Raw genomic sequence first — 23,941 nt, forward strand, 5'->3', positions numbered from 1 at the left:
GACAGCAAGAGGTCCATGGGGGAAGGAAAAAATTTAAATAGAGTAGTTTGAATACATGACTGCTGGACAACCACATTATGTATGAGATACCTTATATGTAATATTGAGAGAAGATCTTCCTTATCCCTCAGCCATACTATTTTGGAAACAACATCTTAAATGCATCTGCCACAAAATTTCTTGCGTGGATTTATTGGACATCCAAGACTATGAAAAATTTATTCTCCCTTTGTTTTATACTACATTATTTTACTAATAATCAGGCACCGCTATCCCTACAAAACATTTATAGTGCTGGAAATTATTAGGTTTATTCTTTTAAATACTTCAAAACATTAAATATCCAACATGATAATGAGACAGTGATGAGGGAGCATGGGACAAGCTGACAGCAATCCCCACCGCCCGCCCCTCCACCCCCCAGGTGGAATATGTGTGATATTCCTTGTTCACTTCTGGCTACCCAAGAACAAAGGAAAGGGGTTTAAGTGCTTGCCATGGTGATGTGGGAAACTAAGACAAATGAAAAATTGAATTCCCTTACTGCCTACAGTCCATTAGCAAGTCCTTGAAACCGGCAGAGTAACCTCCCTCTAGGATCTCAGCTGCCTGAATGATGACACTTTGCTGGGGGCAAAAGGGAATCTTGGCTTAACATTATCCCAACCTTGAGGATCCTGTAAGTCTACTTTAGCATATAAAAATTCCTTTGGAAACTTCTTTCTCTCAACTCCCCCAAGATATGCTGGCAATCATACTCCAAGCTTATGGCCCCCTGATAGAATCTGAAGGGTCTCATGACTGAGGTTTTACTAAATGGTAATAAATGGCATTTCCCTAGCAACAGCTAGCCCCTCAAGGTCCTGGAAACTTTGCTTCCAAAATTCCTTAGAGAATTACTCTAACCCTGACCCCCTCCCAACCTGAAGGTATATAATGAGTTACCTGTCACTACCCCAAGTGCAACTAACTCTTTCCCCCCACAGGTCCTGTCCCCGTGCTTTAATAAAATCACGTTTTTGCACCAAAGGCGTCTTCAAGAATTCTTTCTTGGCCGTCAGCTCTGCCCCCCCCCCCACCCTGTCACCCCAAAACTTCATCAATAGTGATAACTAGAAACGGTTCTACTTTATACACCATCAGTTCTCTGAACTCTCAAAAAAGAATTAGACTAGTGAAAATTTGTAGTTTTTGTAGGGCTCAAAAATTTAGTGTGCTTTGGGAAACAGGGAGTTAAAAATCTTTCGGAAGTTAACTTGGTATAAGAGTATGAAAAGCCTCTGTTGCTCTAGTTCTAAGGAAATGCTCTCTTTTTTTTCTAATAAAGCTTTCCGCAGAAGACAAACTCTGTACACAATAAACAAGGTAAGTATAGGACAGAATTACTGCAATTCACTAGCTCGCAAAAAAAGTTATTCATTTTGACATGTAAGGGAAACTTTATTTCTGAATGTTAAATGTGCTTCAAAGTGCTGATCTGTTAAAATTCCATAAAACAAGCCTCGAAATGCAAGTCATTTGTGCCAGCTACGAGTAAATAACCAAAGCAGCATTTCCAGAGAGACTGGGCAAAGGACAGAACTAACCACAAATCAGAAAAGAAACAAAACCTAATCAAGTGTTAATAATTCACCATAGTTACAGTTTTTAAGACCAAAGTAAAAAATACAACCATAATTTGTTTACATTTGCTTTTGTTTTGAGCATCTCTACATTAGTGTTCAGTGTACATTGATGTGGATAGAAAAATCAAATGCTACATGGGCTTTTTCTTAGGTTAGAACAGTAATTTTAATGTGTAAATTTGGATTTTATTATTTTGCTTTCTCTATCTCTGCATTATAATCTCCTAAGGAAGAACATAGGGATTGGTTTATTAAACATTATGAAACATTCACATCTTACATTCTAGCATCTGTTTTGTTTGTATGCTTTTTGTTTCCTGAGCACGCTGTAGTAACTGTTTATGCGAATTCCAAAAGAGCAAAATTAGAACTTTGGGGGAGTCCAAAAATAACAGGAAGCACCCTGTTCTGTTAAAAACACTGGGCTTAGAATCAGAAAACCTGGGTCCCCGGCCCAGTTTTCTCCTGGTAGCTGAGGGACTTTTCCTTTAGCACTACAATGGCCATGTCAGTGCCTAACCCACCCTGTCTTATAATGTAAATATATGAATAAACTGAGGTAATGTGGGAAATTTAATTACAAATTAAACTTCTCTGAGGTTGTGAGGAATTACTCTTGTATCCCTATCAAACAATCTGGCGCTACTAGTACATGGTATTTCCAGAACTTGAACACATTTGTCTTTCTGGATGATCAAGCATGAAATCAAATCTGATTTGGTTCAGAGTCATTTCTCCAAAGGGATGTAATCATCTTAGTATTCTGAATAGTTTCCCCTAATAAGACCCCCTGCTTGAGTAACACATTCCAGTGAAGAGTCTGGGCTTCTAGTAAATTAGACTGTGTATTATAATAAACTCATAATTCGGTTAGTATATATAGCATGCCCCAAGACATTTTCAGGCATTATGAAGACTTGAAAATTATTCACAGTTGCTTTTCCTTTAATAGTAAGGCAAAACGTGGGAAAGATTCCTAAAGAAATTGACAGAGAATTACCGAAAACTTCATGAGAAGGAAATTAAGACATATTTCAAAGTAGCTTTTTACGTCCTAGTGATCATTTATTTGGTTCTTGTGTCTCTGACTATGAATAAGCATACTGAAAGAAATGGTGCTGGCTCCACAGGAGATCTCTCAGGATCTCTCCGCCTTTGGCTGTTTATGGAGGTGAGATTCAAATGTGCTCAGATAATGAAAAGGCTCTGAACTCATTTCAGAGAAGAAATGTTTTGAAATGTGAGTGGAAACATAAATAGCAAATCATAGCATGCATATTATGAGCCCCTTCTTTATTTTTTATAGATTTTTAATTTTTTTTCATATTTTTGAGGATTAGAAAGGTATAAACTATTTTTACTATTACAGATAGTCATGGAAGCACCATTAGGTGACATTGGCTATAGGTGAAAGGAAACCAGAATTTTTGTATTAGTATGAGAGGCTAATTTATTATTGCATTTAGATCTACTGACCATGTGAGGGAGTAAGAAGTTAAACAGCTGTATCTAGTTCATCTCTGCATATTTTAATCCAAATATGGTAAAGGGCAGGGCTAAAGGAAGGGAGTGTCCCTATAATAAACAGGGCTCAGAACTTGTAACAGAATATTAAATTATACTCTGCTCAAGAGAACTCTGCACTTTGCACTTTGGTTAAAGTACCATTTAGATTTAAATCTCTAAACTTTTCTTGAGAAATTAAGTTCTATTTGATTTCTTCTTTTCTGAATTGCAGAAATCAGGTAAAACTACTTGACAAAAATGACTTCTTGTCATGTTACTGAAGATCCTATAAAAAAGGTTGCTATCTTTGGAGGAACTCATGGCAATGAGTTAACAGGAGTATTTCTAGTTAAGCGCTGGCTGGAGAATGGCACTGAGATTCAGAGAACAGGGCTGGAGGTAAAACCATTTATTACCAACCCAAGAGCAGTGAAGAAGTGTACCAGATATATTGACTGTGACCTGAATCGAGTTTTTGACCCTGAAAATCTTGGGTAAGACTACATTTTGTGTTGTAGCATGTGTGCGTGTGTGTGTGTGTGTGTGTGTGTGTGTGAGAGAGAGAGAGAGAGAACACGTATATGTAGCACATGATATACGTATCCGTACGTATAGTCGCTGTTGTGAAACAGATCACTTTCACTTTTAATCATACTCCGCTATGAAGTACTCAATTACCTAAACTGGGCCTCCACATGCTCTTTTATAAACTTTTAAAAGTATCAGACTGTTCTTAACTGATTTTCTTTTTAAATGCATTCTGTACAGACTAAGACAATAACAATGGTTTTTATTTTTAAATCATATCTTTAAAAAAACAGATTTAATAGTCTTTTGTATTATATTAGTTTTGGCCTGTATGCTTGCATACATATTTGTTAGCTTCCTAGGTGGTTTGCTACTATGTTTTTATACAACTATATTCATGGCAGTAATAAAGTTCTAGTCAAAAAAATTGTAATATTTCAATTAATATTTGTTGAATATGAAAAAGTGAATAAATACCCATCATCAAAAACCATCACACCACCTTGTGAAATGAGGAGTAGATGTACTGGCTTCAGTGGTGGATCCCTGAGAGATAAAAGCACTTCACTTGCATATTCTGAATTTAAATTGCAGCTGGTTCATAATACATTGCATGCAGTGTATGCAATAGTAACACTCTAGGTATTACAATATAATACATAATATAAATAATGCTAATTGTTTTTGCCTTTGTTTACATCCTTATAGCTCCTAGTATAGATATATAGGCCTCTTAGTATTTATTTTTCACCACTTTCTTTTATTTACCTAAAAATATTATTAAACACCTACTCTCCACGGGGCACTGTGCCAGGTACTGTGGGAGTACTATGAACAAAATGGTTTCTATCCACAACGAGTTGGAAAACAACTAACTGAGATGGAACATGTGCAAAGGAACAACTCACACAGCAGCCACTGCCCTGTGTACTCATGTTCTAATGAAGGCTAACTTGAGTTTACAGAGTTACTTAAATTTAATCTCACAACAGATCAAATACAGTTACTACCTTTAGTACAAATATGCCTCACTTTATGAAGTAGATGTTTTAGGGAGAATTATACATGAGTCACATTTTGTGTATCAAAGCATATTTTTACTAGCATACATTTTAATTTCAGGAATGCTTTATCTTCATGACTGAGGTTATGGTGATATAATTAAGATTTTATCTATTCACCTAGGGGTGCCTGGATGGCTCAGTCGGTTAAGCTTCTGACTTGGGCTCAGGTCATGATCTCGCAGTTCGTGGGTTGGAGCCCCATGTCGGGCTCTGTGCTGACAGCTCAGAGCCTGGAGCCTGCTTCGGATTCTGTGTCTCCTTCTCTCTCTGCCCCTCCCCCGCTCATTCTCTCAATCTCTCTCTCTCTCTCTCTCTCTCTCTCTCTCTCTCCCCCTCTCCAAAAATAAATAAAACGTTAAAAAAATCTTTTTAAAGATTTATCTATTCACCTAAAATAGCTTTTAACTAACTCTTATAAGAATTTGTTGAAGAATAATGCTTTTAGTCGGCATGTTAACTTCTTAAATAACTCTGAAATGGACTGGGGTGGGTTTTCCTATTATGACCATCAGTAGTATGCATTGTCCGTGAGAGCAGTCTTTAAAATTAAATTCGCTTTCTGCTTCTTATACTTTAACACTATTCAGAAGCTAGGCAGTTCTCTCTCAGGGTAGTTATCACACTTATAAAATTTAATTACCTTCTCCTGACTTCCCTCTCCCAAATTTGCTCCTTTTCCTATATTCCCCATCTCAGTAATGTCACCATTACTCATCAAATCTTCTATGGAAATCAACTTAGAATCTTCCCTGTTCCTCAAGCCCCATGTCTACCAAGTTACTAAATCTTCCCGTTTATTCAAGCATTGAATATTTTGCAATCCAATACTCCTCTCCATTTTCGCTACCTTATTTCATTTCATCTGTGGACTGAGTAGCCTCCTAAAGAATCTTTCTTCATCTAGCCTTACTCCAATCCTTCCTGCCATTGACTCAGTTTAATAGCAGCCATAGGGATCATCCTGACAGACAAATCTTATTATGCCCTTCCCCAGCTGAAAATTCTTCAAAAATCTATCTGGCATAGATTTAAGTAACTTAGTGTGATTAAAGTGCCTTTTAGGATCTTGCCCCTGCCCATTCCTTCTGCTTCATCCCTTGAGACTCTTCCTATGAGACCTGGGCCACGGGCATGAGAACTCAAAGTGTCCATTATCTTTCAAGACTTCAAGCCTTGGCTCTGAGCAACTGGGTGGTTAGTGATGCCATTACCGACATGGGGGAGAATTAGAAGCAAATCACTTGGGTGTAGAGGAACCTCACTGAGTTGTTTCATGAATTAACGTTTAAATATTTATTTTGAGAGAGAGACAGAGCATGCAAGCAGGGGAGGGGCAGAGAGAGAGGAAGAGAGAGAATCCCAAGCCGGCTCCCGGCTGTTAGCACTGAGCCCTATGCGGGGCTCCATCTCATGAACTGTGAGATCGTGACCTGGGCCAAAATCAAGGGTCTGATGCTTAACCAACTGAACCACCCAGGGGCCCCCATGAATTAACTTTTAAAATGCATACCTATCCATTAGGAACTATGGTTGCATATAATAAAAACCTGAAAACAGTGGCTTAAGTAAAGGTTTCTTTTTCACAAATCAATCTGGAGCTTGGCGGTCGAGGGCTGGTTGTAGTGGTTCAATAATAACATAAGCGCCACAGGTCTCTTCTGTCTTCCCACTGCACCTTCCTTAGTATGCAGCTTTTGTCCTCATTCTTTTTGCTTTATGGTCAAAAAATGGCTGCTCCACCTTCTTGATTGCATTTTAGGCAGGAATTACCCAGGTTCCAACTGTAGGTCCCTTGAAGACACTAGCAAAAATAGTCAGGGAACAGAAATAGATGGAAGTATAGAGAAGTGGTTGAGTTAAACCATTGTTTAATGAGGAAAAATAAACTTAAATTGTCAACATATACAGTAAGGGGGAAAAAAATATCCTAAAGAGTGAGGAGAGGTAGAGACTGATTTGAGAATTCAATAAAAACCTCATCCCAGAAAAAAAATATGTATGCATATGCCTGCAAAATTTTGCATTTTTGTGGAGTTTACAGACTTTGTAAAGCTTACCCTGGACCATAATGGTTCCTGGGACCTCAATTAGAATCCCTAATTAGGTAACATGATCACCTAAGTTTACTATTTTTGTGGACTAGAATTAGCTAGAGGACAAAAAAAAATTTGTGTGTGTGTTTGATAGCCTAGCCCCAATAAATAGCCCAGTGCACATAACTATTAAAAAAAAAAAAAAAACCAAACTATTGATTAAATTAATGAATACCTTTTGTTAAACATTGAAGTCAAATGGTGAATTCTGTTTGAAATGTCCTCCCTGGGATCAGCCACATGAATGAACTACTGTTTGTGAGCATGCCGATGCACCATTACATAAAATCAAATGGAGAAAAAAGAAGGAAGTCTTTATTTATGAAATTTTGAAATAAGTTTCCACTTGACTTACAGATTTTTCATATTAAAGGTTTGGCAACTGTTTCCTTATACACTGTGTTCTTATTGTATGTTTAATGTTATCTTAGCCACAGATGTTGTTAAATCTTTTTCTTTCTGCTAATAACAGCAAAAAAATGTCAAAGGATTTGCCATATGAAGTGAGAAGGGCTCAAGAAATCAATCATTTATTTGGTCCAAAAGACAATGAATATTCCTATGACATTATTTTTGACCTTCACAACACTACTTCTAACATGGGGTGCACTCTTATTCTTGAAGATTCCAGGAATGACTTTTTAATTCAGATGTGTCATTATATTAAGGTAATGTCAATGTTATTAATTAAAATTCTTTTTTTTAATATTTACTTATTTGGGGGAGAGCTCAAGCAGGGAGGGACAGAAAGAAGGGGACAGAGGATCTGAAGTGGGCTCTGTGCTGACAAGCTGACAGCAGCGAGCCCCATGTGGGGCTCAAACTTATGAACCGTGAGATCATGACCTCAGCCGTAGTCAGATGCTCAACCAACTGAGCCACCCAGGTGCCCCAGTGTTATTAATTTATAAGTTAGCATGGTACCTGTACTTTTAAGTCAATTGTAGATGTAGAGCCACCAGAAAAGGGTTGGAAGAGGGGGTCCAAGAGAGATGAGGGAGTGGGAGGAGCGCACCAGAATAGTGGTGGTGTTGACGGCAGGAGAAAAGTTGAGGAAATGAGTAAAATAATAAACACAGTGAACAAAATAATCAAACAGTTGCGGATTCTCGTGTTTATAAAATTATAACTCACTTATCCAGACAGCCACTAAACCATAAGCTGTTTGGTAAAATCAATACCCACACTTAAAATGGTGTAGTTGACATAGCTCAATGCTAGTTTTAGGAAGCTTGAGAAATAGTCATTTAATATGACCAAAGACCAGTGATAAAAAGGCTGGCTCTTTTTAGTTCTGCCCTTGTCTCCATTTGACTCAGATACCCCAACACATGTCTGTTCTTTCAGTACTTGTATAGCTAATCATTTTAAGGCTCAGAAATTTACAAGATGAAAAATTCAGCAATCCAGGGCTGACAGCTAGAGGAAAATTGCTAGAAAGTAACAACAAAGCAAAAAAACACAAATAATGAACTATGTGTTTATTTCTGTATAATAGCTACTCTTCCGTCCAGAGGGCCAATATGCTTAAGTGGAAGGAGTTTGACCTGTGTATCCAGGAGAACCTGGGCTTATATCCTCGCTTTCTCATTCACTAACCTTGGACAAGATACTCCACACCCCAAACCTTGCTCTCCTTGTATACAATTGGCATAATAACACTTACCCATAGGAGTGTTAAAAGCCTTAAATGAGATACAGCATTGAGCCTTATACCTAGCAGACAGTAAAGATTAATTGTTAACTTCTGTTTCCCTTGAGTTTTTGACAATAACTGGCTAGCAGTTCTGGTGGGAGATCATAATGCAATGATTCTTTTTGCTCATTGAAGGGAGAGTTGAATGCTCTGGTTACCGGGCATAGAAGCAGCATGGCTGACAATGTTATCAAAATCCAGAGGCCTTATCTTGAATTCTCATTCAGATAAGTCGAGGTGGGGGGGGGGGGTTACCTAACATCTGTACGGACCTGGACCATAAGGGTAGAAACGGAATTCTTTATGAGACCTATACTAAACTAAATAGGAAGTGTCACCAGTGGTGAAAACAAAAATAGCCAAATCCATTGAGAAGCAAAATTTATTTCATACATTTTTTATCATGGTTCTGGAGAATTGTTTAATGTACTTTTTGCCCAGAAAGCTATGTATAATTCAATTTTATATGTAATTCATTGATGTGTTTTCAAAGCTATAATAATAACACTGAATTTTAGAGTGTTTCATAAAGCTGTCTTACCTTTGTATTCTATTACTTAATTGATGGAGTAAAGCATATTGAAGACATTATTGACTCTCTAGTGGCAAAGAGAACAAAGCATATGGTCTTTACATAATAAGAAAGATGTTTTAAATTCTTTTCAGACTTCTTTGGCTCCATTACCCTGCTATGTTTATCTTATTGAGCATCCTTCCCTCAAATATGCGACCACTCGTTCTATAGCCAAGTATCCTGTTGGTAAGTCATATTTCCCATTGTCACAACTGCACAAAATATGTCCTGGATGAAACTCTGAGACAATTATTTTCTGGAGAATATTTATAGCTACCTTGCTTATCATTATGGCTTATAATTGTCAAGTAAAAGCAAACTAACTCCAGGCAGGCTCTAACTATATCAAATGTCCTCAGTTTCATTGAGCAGTTTCTGCATTCCAGGAGAGAAACAGTGAACTGAGGGAACTCTAATCTTTTATAATATGCAGTAAACATGCCTGCCCTTGTGCCTAGAAAGAGATCATCTCTATCTTCCAAGACTGTTCACTGTAAAAACATTCTTGAAAAATAATCTGGAACCAAGGCAGTCAGTGTCTTACTGGCAAGACATGCAGAAACACCAGAGACCCATAAAAAATCTTTTCCCAACTTTCCTCTTAGCACCTGTTTTGTACTCATGTCTCCCAAGAGTTGTTTGCTATCTATCCACTCACTCGTTTCCGTGTCAGTTACTGAGCTGTGAATGCATCTTTACCCTCTGGCAAGTTCCAACATGGAGGCTTGCACAGTCTCTTTTTTTCTATATTCCACTCTCTTTCCTGAATGACCTGCTAGCATAATTGTTTGCACAACTTAAAATCCTTTTTTGTGAGATCTAAGATGGTTTTAACCAAGAGTAATTTAATTTCAAAACAAGTTGTCAAACAGTATCAGCAAATTTAAAGTTATCTTGGTTATTTAATTGTTGGTAATTTTGGTGCATAATCGGGGATCTGTTGGGGCAAAGGTAAATATCTAAGTATAGGTAATTATTCGAAATAAACCAAATGCTTAACAATGAATGATAGAGATCCTGTTTTTCTGGGACACCAAATAAAGCTGAAGATTTCCACACTTTGAAAAAGCATTCTTGGTCTATGATATTTGTGGGGAAATGCTGCTCTTAACTAGAACAAATATCTACCAATATATTTGCCCCTTTTTAGGGCCAAGCCTTTCAAATATTTCAATATGATAGAGTACTAAGATCATCATAAACAATTAGAAATACTGTATGTTATCCTGCCAACTTCATTAATTTGGAATATTTTTATACCATCCACTCACTGGGGGGAAAATACTTAAGCTCAGACAGAAACTATCTCCAACCCAACGTTTTACAATATATCTCTATTGTCTCATAGAAATTTGCTCTAGCTTCTACTAGCCTCCAAAAGGACCACCTTTGTATTCTATTACCAAGGCAGCTGAAATGTGGCAGGATCATTCTAAGTAAACTTTATTGTGGAAAGAAGCTGTTTTCTGCAGCCAGCCTTATGATCATTCACAGAATCTTCTTCATTTTCTGTCTCTGTTTCTCTGTCTCTCTCTCATGTGTGTGCATGCACACACATACACATACACCTACACACGTGCACACACACACAGAATACTCTAGACAGAGTCTTCTCCTAAGTTAACTTTCCCAGATCAACCATGGCCTCATTTGAGACTCAGAAGATTTAAGTTTATGACCACTACTTCTTCAGCTCCACTTGGGACTATGCTGTGGCTATTTCCTAAAACTTTAAACATTCTTCTCTGACACAGGATCTTGTGTCAAGGGTAATTGTTGGTTTAGAAAATATGGCCACCCTGTTATCTTCCACTCACAATCAGGAAGGAAAAAATCCTTCAGTAACTGACTCTTCTGACTCAGACACCCTCTTCTACCAATCACAGCTGCTCTCCACACCTTCCATCTCCTCTCCAAACAAGAATATGTACAATCTTTTTGGCCGCACAAAGCTCAAATGGCTTAAACAATAAAACAAATTTATTATTTTACATTACAGCTCAGCACATCGTGAGGGGCCAGGTTCTTCTTATCTTTTTAGTATACCATCTTTAGTGGAGTTTTTTAGCAGCCCCCATGGCCACAAGATGTCCACTGTAGTTTTAAGCATCATATGCCAATAATACAATATCTAATGGGTGAAAGAAAAGTCTTAGGAACTCCCTGCAGACCTCTGTTATAACCACTTGTTCAGAACTGGATCACATATCCATTCTTAAATCAATCACTAGGATAATGGGAGTACTATAAACGACTTAAACTATTCCATATTTACACCTGGGCTGGAGAAAAGTTCACTTGCCTGGAAGACTGGATATCGAACCAAAATCAGGACTCTATCAGTAAGGAAGAAGTGGAATGGCTTTTGGATGGGCAACCAATAATGTCTTCTACAACACACATATAGACATATCCTTGAACATGTTTTAACACATGTGTACAAATCATTTATACACAAAATGCATACATTAACCACATTTATACCACATACTTAAATGTGTGTCCAGACGTATATGCAAAAAAGCTAAGCACAACAAATAAAAAATAAATGTCAAATACAGATTTTGTGAATCAAGAAATAAGAGAACTGGGTAAAAATAGAATGGGTGAAAAAGAATGTATATGAATGGATATGAATTGGTTAGAAAAGAATGAATGATATTATTTTTGATAAATGGGGGATAACTGTATGGGAGACTGGAACAGGAGGGAGGTAACTAGATATTTGGTTTAGAGAGACTGTTTTGTAGGTGTGAGGATGGATTGTATTGGGGTGAGAATAAATGAATACAAATTAATCCTAGGGAAAACTAAAACTATTGCACTATCACATTAGAATTAGTTGTTATGTTAAGGGCAAGAATGTTGCTCTAGGGTCACCTAGATGGTCATGTTAACCATCCATGGCACCAAATCTCTGTGACTCAAATAGATGCATTTCCTCCTGTCAAGACTGAATGTTGACAATGTTGATAATATGGCAATATTGAAGGATATTTAAGCAAAAAATGACCCCAAGATCTTACTACTCTAATACAATTCTTTGATATTTTTTCATGTTTTCTCTCAGTTTTTATTCACTATGCTTATAATGTGTACATGTAAATCTTCTGCTTTTATGTTTTGCCTAACATTGTCTCAAATATTTTCCATGATGCTACATGGTCTACCTTTTTAATCATTTTAATGATGATATTCTAGGTCTTAATATATGAACGTGCTCAGTTGTCTAATATATTGTAATATTTATATAAATATTATATGTACCCCTTCTGTACCGAGGTGTAGAAGTTGGTCCCCAGCCTCAAGGAGTTCTGAGAGCCGATATTTTGGATCAAATGAGAAAAATGATCAAACATGCTCTTGATTTTATACATAATTTCAATGAAGGTAAGTAGGAGGCAGGAATTATTTCCTTGTTAGTGTGTGTGTGTGTGTGTGTGTGTGTAAATCAGAAAAGTGAGATGAAATGAACACACATAGTGACCTAACCACTAAATGCTGATATAGCAATTGTCAAATTTGCCATGCTCATGATATTAGATGTTTTTTAAAAATGTTATTCACTTCAGCCATTCCTCAATGACCAGAGTAGACACATTTAAGCAAAGCAGCTACTAACAAATCTCCCCAAATAAAATCCTCATTTTCTGCTAATCTACACCGTAAACAGCAAAGAACCACTAAGAAATACAAATATCCAATAAGCGCATGAAAAGATGTCCAACATTACTACTAATCAGAGAAACACCAGTTAAAGTGAGAAAATATTTTCTCCCACCAGAGTGGGCAGATATTAAAACCTGATAACATTAACTGATGGTAAGTGTAGGAAAAGAGGGTGCTCTCATTCCCTGCTGGTATAAATCCAGTAAGGACACTTTAGAGAATAATTTTTATAGTATCCACTCCTGAAAATGCACAAATCCTGTGACCCAGCAAGTCCATACCTCAGAGACATGCAAAAGCACAGGCACACCCGCTGTGTTGTCACATGCAAGGGCGGTCATCAGCATCATTGTAACAGCAAGACAATCGAAGTGACCTGAATATTGATCCATTGGTAAACAATTAAATAAATTAATGTGAAAAGATCTTCAAAATACATTGTTAATTACAGAAAGCAAGCTACAAACCAAAACATACAGCACTATACCAGTTTGCTTCAGAATAATAATAATAAACACTTGCTAGAATACACATACATATATATGAGGAAAAAACAGGTTAATTTTATTTTAATTGTTTTCAAGGTGAACGATGTATTTGCATATTATTTGTGTAATTAAAAACAATTAAATGGGGCTGGTGGCAGGATGATATATGGAAGTCTACTATCTGCTCATTTATTTGATAAACCTAAAACAGCAAAAAAATAAAGCCTATTGATTATTAAAAAATAAATGTACTTGAAATTTAAAACTAAAGTATAATTGAAATAAAATCAAAGAAAGCTGAAACTAATATAACACTCTATGTTAACTATACTGGAATTAAAATTTAAAGAGTTAATAAAATTTGTAAAAATTTAAGAATTCCTGAGAGAGAGAGAGAGAGAGAGAGAGAGAGAGAAAGGGACATCCTACATAAATAATTACTCCAGCAGGCTTAATTGGAATTGTCGTTGAGGAATGAGTCATTATAGTGACAAAGCTGGAGAATAGTTCAGTGTCATGGGGGAGTATAATTCCTTAACCTCAGATTGTGCACCCTACTGCAGTCACAGGAATTTCTTCTGTGCTTGGGAATCCTTTGACTCCAGAGTCATAAAGACTGAAGATCAGCTTTTTACCACCTATGTCTGAGAACTGGTTCTATAACTGTCTCATGCACCTGGTATTGGGAAGGTCACCACTAATTGATAAGAAACCCTTCCGATAGTAAGTGGGGACTACCTTACATTAAGGAACAGTGAACCCAGGTACAAGACCACAGACATGAGAGGAAAGACATGTTTTTCAAATCATAGTCCATAGATTCCTATCCCCAGGGGTGGGGATCTCATGGCTGTCTTGTAGCTCCAGGACAGGCACCCCTACCTCTGCTCCTACCAGACCAGTTCTTCTGTTTTATTGCTCTTCCGTGTAATGTTTTCTTTAAGCAAAGGATCCTGCAATTCAAAAATTTTAAACCACTATTAATCTTGACTTTCCAGTTTGGTGGATTTCTAACTAACATGGAAAGAACACCATTATCCAAAGAATGCTGACAAAGAGATAACCACCTAGAGAAAAACTCTCTAGAAATGTGCAGAAGAGCTCCATCCTTGGCTTTGTGCTACTCAAAATTATTACTAGTAAGTTGGATGAGGATATATGTGACATGCTTATATATAAATGAAAGGTGGCAGGAAGCTTGCAGGAAAATATCTGTGGTTAGAAGGTAGATCTAAAAAGTGCTGACAACCTTTAACAATTGTGTGAGGCAAATATTTTAGGTTAACTACATTTCAGGTTCAAAATTTGCTTTTATGTTTAAAAAAAAAAAATCCCAGAATAAGGGAAGTGATGGTCTCTTTTCTGCATTGAATAAACACCACTTGGAGAATGTGAATAAATTCTGAGTCCGTATTTCAGGAGGAACCTGTATGAAGTAGAGGTTAGCCAAGGAGAGAATTGAGAAGGCTGAAGAGTTTAAAAACCATAATATAAGAGCCATCCCTAAGATGCACGTAGAACTTCAGTTTACAAAGTATCTTCACATATAACCTCACGAATGTGACATATGTAAGTAGAGAAGAAAAATTCTTAGGCCAGCAAAAGGAGACTTTTTATATTAGAGTTTTAGACGTGTCATACTGGAAAGCAGCAATTAGACATGTTTTCTGTGACTCTGAGGACAGAATAGAATCAGTGGGATGAAGTCACCTAGAGACATAAATGTCTGATTAACAAAGCTGACCGACAGTGGAATGGACCACACTTTGTGAGGCCATCCAAGCAGGAGTAAGATGATCACTTGGCCAGAAAGACGTGGAGAATTCTCAAGCACTGATGAGGTTAGGCATTTGAGGCTTCTTCCAACTGTGAGATTCTAAGTAGCAAACTTAGAATGCTTCTTTACGTTCTACCACTTTTTTCTGTCCTTCTAATAGACCTTCTGCTTTAAAGAGATGACACCTGATAAGTTTCTATCTTCCCTTTGGAAGATGGAGTAGATTGTAAAAATGCCCACAAATTCTTCCCTTCCCTGTGTCCGTCCGTGTTCTCACAATGTGGTGTTTTAGATCCTTCTGCCAAGAAATGGAGTTTATTTCCCTACCTCCTGAATCTGGCTTGGCCACGTTACTTGTTTTGTGCCGCAGAAGAAACTCAAAAAGGACTTGCACACTGGAGCTTGCTCTCTGCTCCTCCTAGGAACCCTGTACTGCCAGTATGTGGATCAGCCTAGCCTAGCCTGCTGAATAATGAGAGGTTATGAGGCGGAGAACTCAGACACCCCAGCTCCAGCTGCCAGCCTGGCAAATGCCAGACATGAGAGTAAGACCATCTTAGATCATCCAGCCTCCAGCTGACCTACCAGCTCACCACAAATGCATGAGCAAGACAGTCAGAAATCAGAAAGCCAGCCTACACCGGGGGAACTGCCCAAACATTCCACAGAATCATGAGCTAAACTGGGGGCGGTTGTTTCACACCACTCAGTTCTCGGGTAGTGTGTTAAGCAGCAAAAGCTAACTGATACAGAAGTGATCACAGGCTATCCACATTCCAACCCGGGGCTGCACTTTCTGTTCTAAGGACAAAGGAAGAGTTTCCTTTGAGTTGCAACCATAGCACACTAAGGATCCTCTCTTGGATGAAAATTCATCCGGTTTACACAGAGCTGCCTGGTGTACATGTAAACTACTCCCTTTACACGTTTCTGGGCATTGGGTTAATGTTGCCTCATCTTTGGAAGTCAGGCTGCCTGCATCCTAAGGTCTCACATACTTAGTTAAGAGAAGGAGCACCATGCTGAAGTCACCTAACCTGCCGGAAGTCCCCCTGAGGATGTGCGGTCATAGAATGTCAGAGCTGGAAGGGCCCTCCGAGATATTGCCAAAACCTTCGTTTGACAAGTAAAGAAAGTGAGCCTCCAGAAGTTAAGCATCTTGCTCAAGATTACACAGCTAGACTGAAGCCCAGGTGTCCTGACTCCCAGCCTATCGTGGCTTTTCAAGTTCTGCTTTCTGCCTCTCCCCATTAGTGTACTTGTGGATGGTGTACCAATAGGAATAATTTGAGAACCTCTTTTGGCTGAATGTTGGTTAAGAATATCCTTAACTTAAAATGGTATGTTCTCCCTGTAACTGTCTTCCTTTTTGGGGTGTTGTTCTTCCCTTAAAGTTTCAACTTCCTTTTTTTCAAGAGATTCTTCTTAATCACTATTCATACACGTTGTTTTCACCATAGGAGAAGAATTCCCCCCCTGTGCTATTGAAGTCTATAAAATAATGGAGAAAGTTGATTATCCTAGGAATGAAAATGGAGATATTGCCGCTATTATCCACCCTGACCTGCAGGTAACATTTGCTGTTTCTTTAAAGTATTCAAATTAATGATGTCTCACTTTCAAATAGAACTTTACAATGCATAAACCATTTTACATACATTAGCTCGTTTACCTGCATTACCTACATTTACCCACATTAGCAGTGTAGGTAAGGTATTCAGACCTTCGTTCAATAAATATTATTGAGTATATCCTCTGCTGGCTCTGGGGATACATCAGTGAATATGGTCTATACTCTCATGAGATTTATAGATGTACTAAACTCTAAACTGTGGTTTAGAAATCAAGATAACCAGATGCCATAAAAGAATAATGAAGTGGGGAGGAAGAGGTCAGACAAGGCCTCTCAGGGAAGGTGAAATTCCTGCCCAAGTGCAATGGACAGGAATTATTGTGTCTATTTTATCATAAGAAAACAGGCTCACACAGGTTTCTAGTTATGGAATGATTAAGTCACAGAGTAAAAAGGCACAGCATAGGGAATATAGTCAATGGTATTATAATAGCGTTGTAACTACACTTGTGGTGAGCACAGGTAAGGTATAAACTTGTCGAATCACTATGTTGCACACCTGAAATTAATGTAACATTGTGTCAACTACACTCAAAAAAAAAAGTTGTTTAAAGAAAATAAAATTTAGATCTTCCCCATAGTCTTACAGCTATCAATGGCACATCCAGAACTAATGTTCTTTGCAGTTGACCACATTGCTGCCACCTCCCTGTGATCACCACTGAATAAGTTAGAGCAAAACACTCAGAACCTCCTTCTCTGCGGTGTTTTCTACCACCACTCCCTGACTCTCCTCAGAACCCCAGTATCTGCTCCTTCTCTGGTTTGATCAATAATGGCATAGTTAAGGGGGGAAAAAGGCTCTTGGGAGAGCATAGGAGATTGAAATCTAGAAAAGGCAAAGGCAAAAGCAAGGAGAAGCAAATATTCCAAAAAGCTAAAATATCCATATCAATTGTGAGAACCCTATGCACCCTCAGACAGATGGAAAAGACTTGGCAGATTATCTAGTCTGGGGCTTTCAACTCTGGTCATACATTGCCTAGAGAGACTTTGAAACATAACAATGCCAGGATCCCACTTTGAGATAATCTAATCTTACTGGCCTGGGTAATCAGAGTGGAAAACTACTGAGGCAGTTCAGACTCCGATCTAATGACCCTAGTAATAGTCATCCAGACTTACAACTTAATAAAATAAGCTGTCTGTAGACAAGTGGAGCAAATCCTGCTTTCTGCCTTAGTGGGATCTGGGTGGAAACCAGAAGAAGGAGCCTTAGGCAATGTTTTAAAGGAAAGAAATATAAAGATTGAGGGAGAGAGGAAAGCACTACAGGTAACAAAAATAGCAAGTACAAGAAACAGAGGCCAAGGTGATGATGTCATAACTGGCTACAACACAGGATTTTTTTTAAGATTTGTATTCCTCAAGGATCCTTGAAGAGTACAAACATCATCCTGGTGAAGCAGAGAAGTGAGGTTAATGAGATCAGTAACAAACAGGGTTTGTGGTAGGTCTTGAAAGGAAGGACAGTATTGATTTGGTTGCTCAGTATTTACAAGGAGTGAGTGATTCACTAATTATTGCAATAAATATATTTGAGAGGCACCTGGGTGGCTCAGTCTGTAAAGCGTCTGACTTGGGCTAAGGTTGTGATCTCACTGTTTGTGGGTTCGAGCCCCACGTAGGGCTCTGTGCTGACAGCTCAGAGCCTGGAGCCTGCTTCGGATTCTGTGTCTCTCTGGGACTCTCTGCCCCTCCCCCCCTCGTGCTCTGTCTCTGTCAAAAATAAATAAATAAATATTTTTTTAAAAAATACATATATTTGAATGACTACTAAGCCTATCCTGGGCCCTGAGGTTCAAGATAGACAAGATCCCTCACGGAGCTTCCATAGTAATCAGGGGATAATGGACCATGAATAAGTAAACAATACATAAACCAGATCATTTCAAATTGTAATGAGTACTATAAAAGAAATGAACAGAATAATAGAGGCTAACAGAGGGTTCCTATCAGATGGAATGGTCTGAAAGAGCCATCTCTTAGATGATGGCATTGAAGCTGGAGCCTGGGCAATGAGAAGTCATCCACGTGGAAAACAAGTCCAAAGGCCCTGAGGCTAGAACAAACTTGGAGTGTTTGAGGAATAGCAAGACCAGTGTCCATGGAGATCAGGGAGCGAACACTGAGGATAGTTGATCCTGGAGAGAGAGACATAGACAGACACCTGCTTGTGAGTCCAGGTTTTATTCAAAGAGAGACAGTTCTTGGTCATGGATGCTCACTGGAATGACCTAGAGGATGTACTCCCAAATGCCCAAAGCCTATTACAAAAGCACTAAAGTGGTGCTTCTCAAACTCAGGCCACAGGAGAATCACCTGAGGAGCTTTTAAAAAATCTTGATTCCCAGGCCCCTTCCCCAGGGATTCTGATTTAGTTCCTCAGGGTGCACACAGGAAATCAGTTAGGTTTACCAGGTGATTTTCATGTGGCTCAGGTTTGGGTATAGTTATATCTATAGTTATATATTTAGATATCTATAGATATAGATATAGAAAGTTTATTTATTTATTTTGACAGAGAAAGAGCACAAGCAGGGGAGGGGCAGAGAGAGAGAAAGGGAGAATCTCAAGCAGGCTCTATGTTGTCAGCGCAGAGCCCGACTCGGGGCTGGAACCCATGAACCGTGAGATGAAACCATGAGATGACCTGAGCTGAAATCAAAAGTCTGATGCTTAAACAACTGAACCACCCAGGTGCCTCATACTCATCTATATTTTTTAAATAGCCCAGTCAATTATAGCGTGCAGGTAGGGTTGAGAAACTTACTGTAATGCAGAGCTTCCCAAACTTTAATACTATGCATGTGAATCTCTGGGGACTTGTTAACATGAAGGCACGTCTGCAGCGGGGAAAGAAATTGTGCTTTAATAATAAATTCCCAGGTGCTGCTGAGAAATGTTAGAAGTGCAGAATCACAGAACCCAAGACCTCTAGAATCAGAATCTGCATTTTAACAAAATCTGTACACAGTCTGAAAACATATCAAAGTGTGGGAAGAGCTGCTTTAGGGTTCTTGTGATGTGACAGCACTGGTATTTGAGGGCTCATGGTCTGGATCAGATAACTCCGTTGTTATCATGGAGAACATTCACCTTATCCTAAGACAGGCCCCAGCCCATCCCCACTTTGTCTCACTAAGCCCCATCAGAATAGAGTCCCTTGGTGGGCAGGCACAAGGACTCATTTTTTTACATCCCTATAGTACAATGTCTTGCACACTGTTATTTCTTAAACTTTGCTGAACAAGATTTAACTTCTGCTAGCAACAGGTAGAACATACACTTAGGGAGACATGGCATTTATTTGGCCCTTTAATATTCTGAATCTCTTTGGCAACATTCAAGGCAAACTTGGTATTGAAACAAACTCCAGTCACATGTATGCGGTATAAAAACTAAATGGGGAACTCTTAAAACTGCCGCCCAAATTAATGGTTCAGTCTCAGTTTGGCCAGATCACTCATGGGCCTCCCAACACATCTCTCAAGTATCTCTTTTGTTAGACACTGCTATAATTTGTTAGTTGTCTAGAGAGCCCGACATAAAACTTTTAAGGTGGGGAAAAAGTCTAAATGTAACTTACGTATTTTAATTGTTTCCTGAGAGGATCAAGACTGGAAACCGCTGCACCCCGGGGATCCTGTGTTTTTAACTCTTGATGGAAAGATTATTCCGTTGGGCGGAGGCAGTACTGTGTACCCAGTGTTTGTAAACGAGGCCGCGTATTATGAAAAGAAAGAAGCTTTTGCAAAGGCAACCAAACTAACACTCAACGCAAGAAGTATTCGCTCCTCGTTACCTTAAGAATCACTTCTAGCCCACCTGTGACACAGTATCTTGACAAACTCCACTAGGTTGTAAGCTCTTGAAGGGCAGGGCTGTGGCTTCTTCGACTTCATATCCTAGTACCTAGTCCAGTGCCTTACCACAGTGGGCATTCAGGCAAGTTTTTGAATGAATGAATAAATTAATGCGTATCTTCTCAAAGTATCATAGTGGACACGTAGCTTATTCAAAGAAGTTCATTTCTTATTTCTGTATAACTTTTTATATATTATACTTTGAGAGTTTAACATTCTTAACAAACAGCCTTTAAATTCAAATTTCAAAACTGAAATGGATACTATACCTTAAAAGTTATTAACTTGAGCCTAGAATTAAATGTGTTTTCAAGTAATGTATAAATGCTACTCGAAACTCATGATGCAGACTTGTGATTTTTAAATTTTTCATACCTGAATTAATGATAATATATTAAGCATCCCATCTGTAACTTTAGCAATAGTTGTGATATCCATAGGAGAATTGTAACTGCCCTTTTGAAGATGAAATGTGAACAGGAAATGAGGGCTGATTATAAAGGTGACACTAGGAATAAATCAAGGACCTGAATGGCCCTTTGTCTGCAGACAGTCGCCCACACAGCACAGCTGCCCCGACATGGCCCCTTGTTCTGCACTGACCTCGGGGAGCGGGGAGCCTCCTCCAGACATCTCACACTCCCCTTGGGAAGCTAACGTTCCTTCCCAACTTGGGAAAACCTGGAAGAGGCATATTCCTTCCAACAGTCGCTTCTCATTTTGAAAGAACGTGCTTGCCCTTGTTCCCAGCCAACACGTGAGGAAGTCTTTGGGCTCCGGCAGCAAAGGCGGTAAAGACAGAAATAGCAGACAGCAGCGGACACTAATGTGACCCAAAACCATGTCTCTGGTTCACAGATGCATTCTTTCAAAAAAGTGCCCGTGATCTAAATGCCCAAAATGCCTCCACACCCACGATTCTTCCCCTCAAAGGTCTTTGGGCTGAAATGCTGCCTCCCTCTCTCCCTCCAGCCCCTGCAGGAGCCTCCCTGCCTCCTCTTTTAGGCCCCAGCAGCCAAGTAAAGAGTGTTTTTATCCTGTGATTTGGACCCCAAGGAACCCATGTTTATGGTTTCAAATGTATGTACCAACCTATGTATCATACTGTTACCAGTATGTATCATACTGTTATCTGAAACAAAGATGTATGTAAATATCTCATTCTCCAGAGTAAACCCCATTAAACTAATTTCATTTTCATATTCAGTGTTTTATAAAGCACAAATAAACTGTTTCTAAATTTTTCTGCACCAATATTTTCGTACTTTGCCAAAATGATTTTTATTGGAATAAACTCTCTTCCTTCTGAATTCTGAGTGAAAGTTCAATTTATCAATCTTCCTTCTTCCACTGTGAAAGTTCCTTCGTGTTTTATGTCTGAGTCCAGTTTTTCTGGGTCAGTTTTTTCCAGATGTAAATTTTGGCAAGAGTACTTTATTTTTCTATCAAACTTTCGTTACCTATAAAATTTACAATGTAAATGTAAAGTCTTATTTCCTCTGACTCAATATTTACAGTATTCAGAGTTTCTAATTAAATGATTTTTTTAAAACCTAGAGCTATAGCCACTTTCAGTTACAGACTTGATGTTTGCATTTGTAAAATGGGGGTCATCATAATAGTGTCCCTTTCTTGGGATTACTGCGGAGAATAAGTGGGCTGATGCAGCTGAGCTCTTAGCACAGTGGCCAGGACAGAATAACAAGTCATTGAAGTTCAAATTCCTAACACAAGGGCCCTTTGTGATTTGCCCCTCCCTCCCCTACAACCTTTCTAAATGCATGGCCCTTCAGGTCCTCTCAGTTCTGGTCCGCTTCACATTGTTTTATTCCTATATGCCTTCACACAGACTGGTCCTCCCACCCAGAATTCTCTCCCTCCTTCCTCTGCTCCTTTCCCCCATTCAGCCCTCGCTCTAGCTAATTCCTACTTCTCGTTCAAAATGCTCCTCAACTCTCATTTAATCTGTAAAGCCTTCTTGGCCTCTGCCTCTTTGCCCCTTCTGCTTCCGTCCCATTTTGAAGATACTACCGATGTCTTTTCAGTATCTGCAATCTAATAAGTGCCCAATAAGTGTGCTCAAACATCCCTTCTCTGCTGAAGCATCTTCATAATCCACCAATATCCCTATCTTCTCTTTGCCTCCTCTCCTTCTTTCCCAGCCACATCCTCAGTATTCCCATCATTCCCAAGTGAAATTTACTTTTCTACACTCTTGAGATGTCACTACGTCCCAAAGGATGACACAGGGAAAAATACACCTTTTTAGCCTGCAACCCCATTGCAAAAACAGGGAAATGTTCACATGTAATAATTCTCCTGTGTAAAACCTTTTAGTAGCTTCCCCTAACCCTTGATATGAAATCTCAAAGCCTCACGACAGCTGGACAAGTCCTCTGCCTACCACTCCACCCCTATTTCATGTCACTTGTCCCCTTGCTCCCAGAAACTTGGCCACACGGACTTCTCCATCCTCAGCTGCATCAAGCTCCCTAGTAACTTGAGGTCTCTGCCCACATTGTTCCCTCTTCTTGAAACCCTATCCCACCCCCATAGTCCCTTTACCTGGATGAGACCTATTCTGAAATGTGACTGAGGCCACTCTGTTATTCAAACTCATTGGCACTACTGACTCGCACTAATTACTAAACCTCAGGGAGCCTGGATCCTTGGCCCAGGAAAAAGCATCATGACCTTTATGTGTCCTTCTACCTCTCTCCAAGTCTCAATTTCTCTGCTTATTAAATGGGGATATAATACTTATCAACTCTATAAAACTGTGTCATTAAAACAATCAATGTGATTGGAAAAGCTTTATAAATAGGAAACATACACTCTTAAAGGCTTAAGTTACAAAATACCTTTTGGAAGGTAATTCTTCACAATATCAAGAGCCATAAAACTGTTCATACCGATTGACCGAGGCATCCCACTCCCAGAACATATCCTATGACAGGGGTTTCCACCTTTTTTTTCTATCAGTCCACCCAGTATGCTCCTGTGGATAGCACATTCCTAGATTACAGGCCGAAGCTTGTTTGAGCTAGGATGTAGATTATGTATAATTCTCATTTCTTTGCCACTCAAAAAGACCCATCCCAGGAAAGGGTGTTACTCTAGGAGTCATTTGAAGGAAGTAAAAAATTCACCAAATGCAGCGAATCACTTATTAATAGATTGTTTGCAAGTTTTGCAACCCATCAAGACCCAGCGGTGTCTTGGCATTCAAGTTAAAAACTGCCATCCTTATGAAGTAAAAGAATTTTAAACATGCATATACATTGGAGTTGGCGAATAACTATAGTAACATCATTGCCTCCTCACAAAGTTCCTGTGAGGTGGACAGAAGGGACTTACACTTTCTGGTCTCCACGTGGAGCCATGGTTTTGTAACCATGCAAAATAAGTGGAGAGCCAGTAGG

The 23,941-nt window shown here is 38.9% G+C and overlaps 1 protein-coding gene across 2 annotated transcripts; it reads left to right on the top strand.

The window, feature by feature from the left end:
• The first annotated feature begins 3,239 nt into the window (after window positions 1–3,239).
• On the top strand, window positions 3,240–21,624 carry ASPA (aspartoacylase). Of its 2 annotated transcripts, none has more exons than XM_049636815.1 (6): window positions 3,240–3,625; window positions 7,289–7,484; window positions 9,179–9,272; window positions 12,369–12,476; window positions 16,481–16,590; window positions 20,266–21,624. In XM_049636815.1, the coding sequence occupies exons 1-6, from the start codon at window positions 3,390–3,392 to the stop codon at window positions 20,461–20,463; spliced, it is 942 nt and encodes a 313-aa protein (XP_049492772.1). In that variant the 5' UTR covers window positions 3,240–3,389; the 3' UTR covers window positions 20,464–21,624. The 2 variants fall into 2 exon arrangements, with proteins under 2 accessions (XP_049492772.1, XP_049492773.1); XM_049636816.1 differs by having other exon boundaries at window positions 12,375–12,476.
• The last annotated feature ends 2,317 nt before the right edge of the window (window positions 21,625–23,941 follow it).

This window comes from Panthera uncia, chromosome E1, assembly GCF_023721935.1.
Source record: "Panthera uncia isolate 11264 chromosome E1, Puncia_PCG_1.0, whole genome shotgun sequence".
Lineage (NCBI taxonomy): Eukaryota > Metazoa > Chordata > Mammalia > Carnivora > Felidae > Panthera > Panthera uncia.